Consider the following 11,262-nt stretch of genomic DNA (forward strand, 5'->3'; position numbering starts at 1 on the left):
GACTTTATTCAGCACTGTCTTTATTGTCTTCCAAGTATCGCAGCCGCAGAGGAGCACAGACTTAACATTGGAATTAAAGAGTTGAATCTTGGTGTGCAGCAGTGAGATGTTGCTTGCTTTCCAGACATTTGATAATTGATTGAATGCTGACCTTGCTTTGGTGGTGGTTCTTGCTTTTACATCTGCCTCAGCATCATCTCTACTATTGATGACACTTCCAAGGTAGGTGAAGGAGTCCACTTCTTCCAGGGGAGGGTCTTCCACTGTCACAGCAGGGCTTGAAACTTTTTCTAGCTTCACTACTTTCGACTTACCCGGATGATGTATACGTAGGCCAACACTCCTTGATAGGCTGTTGAGCTCCTTGGTCTTTTCTTGCATCTGAGCATGTGTGTGAGAGAGCAGGGCAAGGTCATCAGGGAAGTCCCCAAGTCGTCTAGCTGCTGCCAAGGGATCCACTATATTCCATTGCGTTTGCCTCTGGTGCTTTTTATCATGACCCATTCAATTGCCAGTATGAAGAGAAAAGGTGGCACTCCTGCCTATACCTGGAATGGTTCTGAGAGTTGTCCTTCGTGGAAGACTTGGCAGTGCGTTTAACCATTAGTGGCCTTCACAAGCTTGGACAATTTTGTCAGGTAGGCTATTCCATAACGCCACATAAGTTTCCACAGATTTTCCCTGTCTACTTTGTCAAACACCTTTTCATAATCAATGAAGTTGACCACGAGCGGTGAATTCCATTCAAGCAATTGCTCAACAACGATGCTCAGAGTAGCCATCCGGTCCACACACGATCGGTTCTCGCGGAATCCTGCTTGGCTTCCTCTGAGCTTCTCATCTATTGCCAGCTTGATTCTCTCCAGGAGTTTCCTGTTAAGGACTTCCCCAGGTATGGACAGGAGTGTTAGGCCTAATGGGGGCTCTTTGGAAACTGCCTTCCCGTTTGTTTACATAATAAACAGGAGTGATTGCTAAGAACAAAAGTGGCCATGTAGGCTAAGTGAACCCCTACCACATAAGCCAGTAATATTTTTCTGCCTTTTTTGTATAAAAAATAAATTTTGTCCGAATAGAACTTTCGTGGACCCACCGTGTTTACGTGTGTATTAATGCACACTAGACATAACAGTGGGGGGGTGTTTCAGGGGGGCTTGCTCCCCCGGCAAAAACAATAATTAAAAAAGCGAAGTGTCTACGTACCCGGTAAGCGGGCACCTTGCCTCAGTGTCTACGTACACGGTAACCGGCAACCGGGCATGTAGTCTCAGTGTCACGTACAGGGTAACCGGGCAGTTCAGAACTCCAAGTTCAGTTTTTGCCATCCAGTGTTGCCTTCATCCCCACCCCTCCCCCGACTGTACTTTAAAAAAATAAATAAATAATCCCCCCATTCCGGAGCCCCTATACTTCACAGCTCACAAACTTTGAATGAACTTTGGTGATCCCAACCAGTCCTCACAATGTGATGCACACGCGCTAGTTCACTGACTGGTCATGATGGCGAGCCCGACAAGACACTTATATGAGTTTCTTTTTTTTTTCCAGCCAGTGACAGCACAGGTTAATTGCTTTACGGAGTGATTATTCTCACCCGGGGTGAGGATAAACTGGATTTTATTCTCACCCGGGATGAGAATAAAATTGATACTATTCTCACCACGGGTGAGAATTACGACAGCCGACTATTCTCAACCATTTTTTTCGTTTCGGGCATCATTGGACCCCTGTCAGTGTCACTGAGCGCGCGAGGCGACTAAAACCGCCAACAGGCGGGCCAGCTCTCGAGCGCGGGAGGCGACTATTGTCGAAGTGGGGGAAATCCAGGAAAACCTAATCTTTTGACCAAATAGCGTCACCTTTTGTTGCTACAGTATTAATTTATTGGTTCTGTAACATAATGGAAAATTTTACTCTTGAATGGTTTAACCAATCAAAATTAAGAAAAAAATAAGCCTAGGGTCAAGGCACTGCATTCCTTAAAAATAATCGTGGGTTCTGCTAGGGATAACCACTAAACATGCTTTTTTGTGTTGTAAACAAATGCCAATTCTAACACATTACAATGACAAACTATAACAGTGGAACTCAGATTCAACGAGAACTCGGATTCAACGAGGGGAAATGGATTCCCCGTTCTTTTTCTTCTTTAAAATCAATAAAAATAACCCGGATTCAACGAGCACTTAAATCAGTGAGCTCGGATTCAACGAGGTCGCTTCCATCCAGGGTGAACAGCCCATGCAGACGTGGCTTCGCTCATTTTTCTCCCAGAACGAACTTTATCTATTCCCGGAAACCATCCATTGCACCTGCATCATGAACCATTATTCACTTAGCCAATTGCATGCGACCAATCAGCAGCCTTCTTTAATACCAACACAATGTTGTTGGCTCGCGCACCTGTCTACCCTAGGTCTAGCGTGTGTCCGGGTCGGATGGGCGGCTTGCACACGTGTGACTGTGTGTGCATGTCGGGGGGGGGCACCAGCGGTTCGGAGGTGGAACGTCGCAGAGATACAAACGAGTCACAGTCATCCCCCCCCCCCTCTGGCAACTGATCAATATTACAATGATAAGCTAGTCTTGACATAGATCTACGTAATGAATTATGCGCTGGTCTATGGAATGAAAAGTTGCCGCATGCTAGGCTCAACACAGCAGCTCAACTTTTTGGCAAACAATCGAGACGACACAGGCGTGCATTTGAACTGATTGGTCTTTTTTTGGGCACAGTTAATAATATGCAGGCATTTCAGGAAGCACCAATTGTTACTTCTCTTTATAAATTACTTGCTCAGTGCCTGTAATTATCTAGATCTACACAAAACCTTATGTTTGCTATGCGAACACTCGGATTCAACGAGATTTTAATTTAGGCCTGGCGACCTCGTTGAATCCGAGTTCCACTGTACTAACATTATTTCATTAAATAGCTTTCAGTTAAGGCTATTATTTTTAAAAAACATACTACTCTGGCAAGTGAATTCCTTTCTCAATTTACAATATATATTTACACTTGTCTAGGGTTTTGGTGAAGATATGCGTGCATACTCTCAACTCAAGATTTAAAAAAATGAAACAATAACAATCCCCGTGGGAGCCTAGACAAATCGGCCAGCACTCTGGGGCAGGTCACGAATGGTCACTCTCTTACAATTCACAAATTATTTTCTATCATCCGTTCTCAACACTCATGTAGACCTAAAAATCCATATATATGGCTTTATTTTCATTCCAGTTACCGTGTACGTAGATACTGAGACAAGGAGCCCGGTTATCGTGTACGTAGATACAGAGTCTGGGTAAGACTAGGTGTCTGGTTACCGTGTACATAGATACTGAGACTAGGTGCCTGGTTACCATGTACGTAGACACTCCATTAAAAACCCCCCACAATCTTCATATGTTTACATGGCAAATTATAAATTGGAACAGGAAGACAATAAAAAGCATGAGGAGATACTACTCTAGATCTACATAACATGATAAAAACCTGAAACGTCCTCTGCGTTTGCTGTATCACGCCAACGCCCCATATGTGAATAGAATCCGACAACCCCTGCATTTCAATCAATCAAAGATCTGAAATAACAATACAATGTCAATACGACGGATCCGATAACAATACGCCCCAAAGAGGTAGAAAAAGTCAGCTGTTGAATGCTGAATTTCGTTCTGAAATTTTTTAAACTACGAAATTCACTGTAAAGAACTCGGGGCCATTAATTTTAACTCAAACTGAAGAGATGCAGTTTAGATCAAGATCTATTCTTTATACACTCTACTGTTGACCGAGCTGAGCCATTGAATATTATTGTGATGTGGAAAGTTGAAGAAACTGAAAGTAGTGTAGTTTGCTTGAATCTAGTTTAGCAGTTCAGAATGAGAGACTCCAAAAATTCGAGTGACCACCATTTTGAGGCGTTAAAAAAACAAAACAATATATTATTTCTATATTTGGCCACAAAAATAAAGTAAACATTTTGTTACATACAAAATGAAAATCCACAACAATTTAAATATTTATAAAATATTTTTCCACTTTGTGTTTTGTCCAGTTGATTATTTTTAGCAATAATAATTTCCTTTTGCTTGTGCTAATAACTGTTTTTATATTGCCGTTGTCTATGGTAACATCACTACCAACAAGATGGCGGGGAACGTCGACACAGACAAGTATTATGTTGAAAGTATCCTTTCCAATCTCTATGATGAAATTAATATTCTATGGACATGAAATATAAGTTAATTATTGCTATAAATGTACATTTATTCCGTTTTGTGTCTTGCATGCAAACCAAATATTCATAATTCTATTCTAGATTCTAGATCTAGATATCTAGATCTAGTAGATCTAGATCTAGAGATCTAGATTCTAGATCTAATCATGACTGATTGGATGTGTTGACAAATCAATTTAATGAGTATGAGCCTTATGAGGGACAGCACGAATGACTTGGATTATGATGAATTCAGAATGGTACAAAGAGTAGACCTACCGTGCGATAAATGTGTTTGTTTTTCAGTACTCTGGAGGACCATTAGTGGCATGCTGTCACTGGATTTTCAAAGTTTTCTTTTATGGAAAATAGTCGAGTCATAGAGTTTGATTAATACGTGCGTCATCTTTCGCTGTGGAGATACGTACTGTGGACTTTTAAGCTTTTGCACATGTCTTCAGTGTGAGTGACTATTATTCAGAATCGGCTCTTTGGGTTTAGGCAATATTTTTTGTTTAGTAATTTTAAATGGTCTATAAATTGTTACTGCTCCATCAAATTTCCAGTACATTTAATTCAAAGAACTCTTTGTGCAAATGCACTTTAATTGACTAGGGTATGTTATAATTGTTAAATACCGAGATTGACTGACAACACAGACAAAGCCTGGGCGAAAGAGAGAGAGACGGAGAGAGAGAGGGAGAGAGAGAGAGAGAGAGAGAGAGAGAGAGAGAGAGAGAGAGAGAGAGAGAGAGAGAGAGTGGGGGGGGGGGGGGTGCGGAATTATAGATGGACAGGTGAAGAGGATTGATTAGCTAGCTAGGTTTTCCACTTCTTTAAGTTGTTTGTTTGTACAGTACATGTATTTTTGGACTGGGTCATTGGTAATCCAAACTATTGTTTGTCGTTGTGAACAGAGTTATTCCACCATGAATGTAAGTTGATCCTTTGAGTTGTATAGTATAATAAATTTATATACAGCTGCTATTTAAATTAAGTTGACACTTTCAAATATGAAGAGGTTCATTTTATTACTTGAATTGTATTTCATTTCATTTGTGGAATAGATATTGCTTTGATTCCTTAACATTAAACTCACAGAGGAGGAGATTGCTGTAGACTCAGATGATGAGTTCGTTTATGAGGAGGTCCCAGTTGATGATGATCCAGTTCCTCCAGGTGAAATCAACTTTAACCTAAACCGTGTTTTAAAAAAAATCCATAGAATCTCTCCATTGTCTCATTTGTTTCAGCATTCACTTTTTAGTGTGATTATAGTTAGGCCTATCAGTCCATAGCAGCCCATAGAAGCTTACATAATACAGTGAAAGAAATGTACACAAAAGGCACTACCACTGACAATTTTACAAACAAGTTGTATAAGTTGTTCTAGAAACAAGTATTGAAATATTCAGAATTGGAAAAATACCTTTTTATTCACCTATCACCTACGTATTGTTCCACAATTATGATTGACAAAGGATATTTGCAGGGTACTTACTATAGAAAGTTAGCTTCACGAGGAGCTGCACCTCGTATACGTAACAGGTTGGACAGTGGTCATTTTGAGATTTAATTAACACTGGTTCAAATTACCAGTCTTCACATATGGCAGAGTAACACACGTCATAGGTTTTACTGAAAGATCAATATGCAGAACTCAAAAGGATTGTTTTGAGATGCAATGGGTCTTACATAAAGGGTGAACAAATAGCATCTGAGGGTGTACTGTACAGTATAATAGTATCTGCCTTTATGAGCCATGATCGATAAAGGCAAACATAACTATGAGCATATACCCAGTGGGCAATGGTCTTCACACTTCATAATTTCTGAAACAAAATATCTTTGAAGCATATACTGCCAATTCTTGTTACATTTTGTAACCTTGCAGCTTATAAATGACCAAATCTGCCATTAAAAAAAAATCATTAATGGGCATAACGTCTTTTTCATTGCTTTCCATTTTAACACAGAGTTAGAGGAAGATCTAGATGCTGCCGTCAGGACTCTGAGGGAAGCAAATGAAGATGCTGATGCGAGGGTAAGTATGCTACATTTCAATTAACTTTTATGTTATCGATTGAATTTGTGCAAATTGCTCTGAAATAGAAAAAAGAAGGATTAAAAGACAGGATGATAAATGAGAGGTACACATTCTGTTGAAAAACTGTTAGAAAATGGAAATGAATTACTTAAAAAAAACATAGAAACAAATCTTGGAATGTGAGAGATGAGGGGGACAGACGTGGAAGTATCCACTTTAACTTACTTGCACCACTTCCCATTTATTTACGGGACCGATTGATATCTCTGGTGCTTTCGGGTCAAGCCACAGGAAGACATGAGCCAGTAGTTGACCCTCTTATTTTGTTTTATGGCAAGCTTGGTGAAGTTATACAAGACACTTCTTGAGCTATTTCGAACTAAGGGAGTCATCACCAAATCGCAATTAATAGAAGCTCTGTGAACAGTAGCAAATGTCATGGTCTTTTAAGAGTGGAGATAGCGTCTAAAAGACATAAATAGAACATGCCTAAATCCTTCAAATGGTCTGACAGTGAACTAGAAGGCTATAATTCTCACAATGTCCCACAAAACATACCAGAAGCTGAGTCTATGGGTTGAGGCTGTATTTAAGACAATGAAAGTTGAAGTCGGGGTTGGGTGAAAGTAGGAATTAGAATAGCTTTTTCTTCTACCAAGTCTAGTTCGAGTGACAGTAAACATAATATAAATCTAGTAGTTCTAGTTGTGGGAACAGTTGCAGTAAATCTATTACTCACAGATGTAACAATACACATAGGGAGAAATGGACAGAGTATCTCAGTGATGATATCAGACACAGAGCTAAAGCAACGGCCTAGGATTATGTCAGGCTCAAGTGAGTTAGTAACACAGAGAGAGAGAGAGAGAGAGAGAGAGAGAGAGAGAGAGAGAGAGAGAGAGAGAGAGAGAGAGAGAGAGAGAGAATTATAGGGGAAAGGGAAGCTTTTAGTATACTGGACACATTTTTTAACCCTGTCGTAATTGTTAATTTCAGCTTCAGAGGGAGCCTCCCCCAAAGCCAGCTGTGGTTCAGAAGCCAGAAGTTGTTGACGACTTTGTTCGCAATTTCCTGATTCATATGGGCTTGGGACGTACTCTTGACTGTTTCCAAACGGAATGGTAAGTAAGAATCAGTACATCGTGACGGTAACAATGATGAAGTCGCGCATAGCAATTTTTTCTCAAAAGTTACTTGTACTCTAGTAAGCCTTGAACAAAGATGACCTGTTCTAAAAAGTAAAATATAGCAACGTTCTCCTTCTTTGTACTTTAAGTGTTTGTTTTGATTCATCAGTAGACTTTGTGATGAGATAGGTTGTTAGTCTTTTGTAAAGTTTTCTTGAAATGAATACTGAAAACCATGTTCAGAAAGAAAGTATAAAAACATATAAATGCTGCCAGATGTCTTTGGGTTTTTTTTTAAAGAAGAGCCTGATGTGAATGGAATGATGGCATTTTCAGTCATTCCACTGACAAGGTATTTTCAGCAGTTGAACAAAAATAAATTATTGCTATCAGTCGACAGATAGCTTTCTATGCTTTTTGATGGTTATAGCATCTTTTATGCTGTTCACCTTCCCCTCTTTTTCTTTTTCCGTCATTGACCAGGTATGAACTACAGGAAAAAGGTTTACTGAAATACAATGAAATTGGAACTGTCCCAGATGTGTACACTCGTAACCAGGAAATGGAGAATGAAATTGAGTTCTTGCGGAAGGAAGCAAGCAAATACAAAAATGCAGCTTTGTAAGTTGGAGTTCTCTCTCTCTCTCTCTCTCTCTCTCTCTCTCTCTCTCTCTCTCTCTCCCTCTCCCTCTCCCTCTCCCTCTCCCTCTCCCTCTCCCTCTCCCTCTCCCTCTCCCTCTCTCTCTCTCTCTCTCTCTCTCTCTCTCTCTCTCTCTCTCTCTCTCTCTCTCTCTCTCTCTCTGCATACATAATATATATTTATAGAATGAAATTATGTTTGCTTGTGATTGAGTGTGTATGTGTGTTTGTGTGAGTCTTTCTGTTACATGGCCTAATGATATCTGGTTTTGAGTCTTTCAATGTCTTTTTTTTTCAGAGGAATAACTATTAGTTGATGGTGGAGGTGTTTTTACCCCATAGTATCAATAGATTGTTACAGTCATGAGTAAAAAAAATCAAATCTGCACTTAATACAATCAAAATCAAAGGTACATTGAAAGAAGAAAAAGACATGTTTTTCTTCAGCATTTTAAAAAAGAAATCTACAGACCCACCTACATATCATCTTTTCTTGTGTTATATGAGTTTTCAAATTTACAGTGTCAAAATTATATCCTGTGACATCCACTATGCCATACGAGATAAAAAGCCCTTTTTATAGCCCCTAAATATATATATTTCAAAACAAATCCTTATTTATGAGAATTGCTTATCAGGCATATATGTTGTTCTTGTCTTTCATTCATGGCAGGAAAGCAAAGGAAACTTATGTGAAGTTGAGGAAAGAGAGAGATTTCCACCGCATGCATCACAAGCGTGTTGTGCAAGAGAAGAACAAACTTATTGACGACATCAAGAGGTAAGGTTTAGCTCAACTTCATTTGAAGTACGTTAAATACTTACTCTACATGTATTTGTCACCTTTTATATAGCTGATCATTTGGTGGCTGTCATGTGCTTAACTTCATAACCTGAGCAATTGAAATCTTTAGCTGTCGTGACATGCTTTGAGAAGAAAATGATGTATAAAGTCAAAACCAGAAATTGTTTTAACTCAACGTTTTCTTGAAAAACAATAGATTGTGGCAAATAATACTTATAAAATTTCAAAGAAAGACTGTACCTACTAAAAAAATTCCCAATATATCATCTCATAAATTAAAATGAAACAACCCAAGAAAAAAAAAGTCTCAATATGTTATGTATAATTTAGTACCACTGTGGATGGATGGGTGGCGAAAGTGTCAGGAGTGGAGGGCGGGAGACTTTTCTAAATCATCATGATCCTGTGATCTGATAACTGGTCAGTCATCAAAATTTTCATTAATGAACGTTCTGATACAAATTGATCCTCTGACCTAATCAGTTAATCCTGTAAATTTTCATTAACCCACGCTCTGGAACATCATGATCTTGTGACTTTGTAAGTCAGTCAATCATGAGCTCATTTATTCTTTCAAAGGTTGAAGCATCATGGTTCTGAGGCCTAATAAATTGTCTGTGGTTAGGCACTCAGACTTGCAACTGTAAGGTTGTGGGTTCAAATCTTGTTAGGGGCCTGATGTTGTGTCTTTGGGAAAGGCACTTAACATGAATTTTTGTCATTTTACCCTAACGGGAATGGGTACTGATCAGCTATAGACGGCAAAAGATCTTGTCAGTTTACTAGTGTTTTAGCATGTGTAATCCGCAGCTTGTACTGTATGCTTCTCAAGAAACCTAGAATGTTTCTGAGTGTTCTTGTAGGGTCTGCTGCGGTAATAATAGTTGTTAAGTGCATAGAGCATGCTGTAGAGTGTAAATATGTGCTATGTGAATGCGATCATCATATTATTATAAATCAGTTGGTCATCAAATCTCTATTCCATTCACAGGCTGAAGCGTCACTACTCTCAGTACGCTCCCAACATGGAGGCTCTCAAAGCTCGCTATGAAGCTGCCATGAAGGAGAAGATGTTGGCCAACTTGGAGCGTGACAGGGCAGTCGGCCAAGTGAATGGCCTTCAGAGCACCATCAAGAGCATGGAAGGATTCCACGGTAATCACATACTGTTATGATTAGAGCTCCTTTTTCCAGTAGGACCTTTGACTATTTATCTATTTTTGACTCCCTCAATGGTGTAGGGATATTTTAAGTGGCATGACTTTTTAATCAGACTTCTATTTCTGATAAGACTTAGCCAAGTAAGCAGACTGTTTGAAAACTCTAGATGTAGCTTAAATTCAGGGAACACCCACAATTGAAATTATAACCATAATTGTCCAATCCACAGGTAGTGCTAATAAGGAGAATAAGACAGAGGCGAAAGGCCCCACTCAGACAGCTCTTCTCTTGGAGAGACAGAAGAAAGCCCTGGGCTCAGACGGAGATGTGGCAGACTTGCCATCCAACTTCAAGCGTTACCCGAATGTGAGTTTTTGTAGATTGCTGTTAACCTTTTTCGCACCTATGGAGTTACTGATTGATGCACTGAATATGGATCATTAGACTGATTGCAGTGGTGCGAAGGTAAATGGTGAAGTGGATAAAATCTGTCAATGAATAGTGATGCTGAAAAGAATTTTTACAGGAAAGCAAGATTTGAAATCTGTTTGAATGTTAATGTTTAAAAGTGACCCTAACAAGTGTGGAAAAGTTTCTGTAAATCAATTCACATCAGTATAATCGCTTGAATGAAATGAATTTGTATAGGTTTTACACTCTTAGCAACAATGTAAGGTTATTTAAGAGGCAGGACTTCCGAATTTAATGTCCATCTCAAATAGGACTGAGCAAAATGAGAAAATTTGTGTAAAGTACTATTCCCAAGGACACAACATGGGACGGAGCTGAGTCTCGAACCCCTGAACCTGCATTCTCACAATTATGACATTAGTAGCCTTGTCATTTGCCCTCCAATATGCCACTGTATAATTCCTTTGTCTCAAGTGTCTTGGGTTTAAGGTTGGAGGAAAGGTAGATAAACCATTAGTGTGATATGTCTGGGCTCTTGTAGCCCAAAGCTCACTGCATTTCTCTTTCAGTTATACATTCAGTCAGATCTACGCTCATAGTATCTACCAGCCCAATACTTCACCTTCTCAAAGTGTCACTGCCTTTTGCCAGTGCATGAAAGTATGAGTCATTGCATAAGGCTACACCCTCTTCCCCCGCTGGGAGAGAAAAAGGAGAGAGAGAGAGAGAGAGAGAGAGAGAGAGAGAGAGAGAGAGAGAGAGAGAGAGAGAGAGAGAGAGAAAGAAAGAAAGAAGGAGAAGCGAGATGGAGAGAGAGAGAGAAAGAAAGAGAGGCGGAGAGAGAAGAGA

At 39.5% G+C, this 11,262-nt stretch overlaps 2 protein-coding genes across 2 annotated transcripts in view; one reads left to right on the forward strand and one right to left on the reverse strand.

Moving 5' to 3' along the window:
• Positions 1–3,836, reverse strand: part of LOC101858257 (glucose-6-phosphatase 2) — a 13,855-nt gene extending 10,019 nt beyond the window's left edge. The window contains exon 1 of the mRNA XM_005094411.3: positions 3,497–3,836. Within this exon, the coding sequence (XP_005094468.1) occupies positions 3,497–3,568 (72 nt within the window). The 5' untranslated portion in view covers positions 3,569–3,836. The remainder of the gene's footprint in view (positions 1–3,496) is intronic.
• Positions 3,837–4,113: 277 nt separating this feature from the next.
• Positions 4,114–11,262, forward strand: part of LOC101858616 (sperm-associated antigen 16 protein) — a 16,567-nt gene continuing 9,418 nt past the window's right edge. The window contains exons 1-8 of the mRNA XM_013080330.2: positions 4,114–4,193; positions 5,325–5,402; positions 6,200–6,267; positions 7,267–7,391; positions 7,881–8,018; positions 8,710–8,817; positions 9,833–9,996; positions 10,232–10,368. Coding sequence (XP_012935784.1) covers positions 4,154–4,193; positions 5,325–5,402; positions 6,200–6,267; positions 7,267–7,391; positions 7,881–8,018; positions 8,710–8,817; positions 9,833–9,996; positions 10,232–10,368 — 858 coding nt within the window. The 5' untranslated portion in view covers positions 4,114–4,153. The remainder of the gene's footprint in view (positions 4,194–5,324; positions 5,403–6,199; positions 6,268–7,266; positions 7,392–7,880; positions 8,019–8,709; positions 8,818–9,832; positions 9,997–10,231; positions 10,369–11,262) is intronic.

The sequence above is a fragment of the Aplysia californica genome, unplaced genomic scaffold (assembly GCF_000002075.1).
Source record: "Aplysia californica isolate F4 #8 unplaced genomic scaffold, AplCal3.0 scaffold00081, whole genome shotgun sequence".
Classification (NCBI taxonomy): Eukaryota; Metazoa; Mollusca; class Gastropoda; order Aplysiida; family Aplysiidae; genus Aplysia; species Aplysia californica.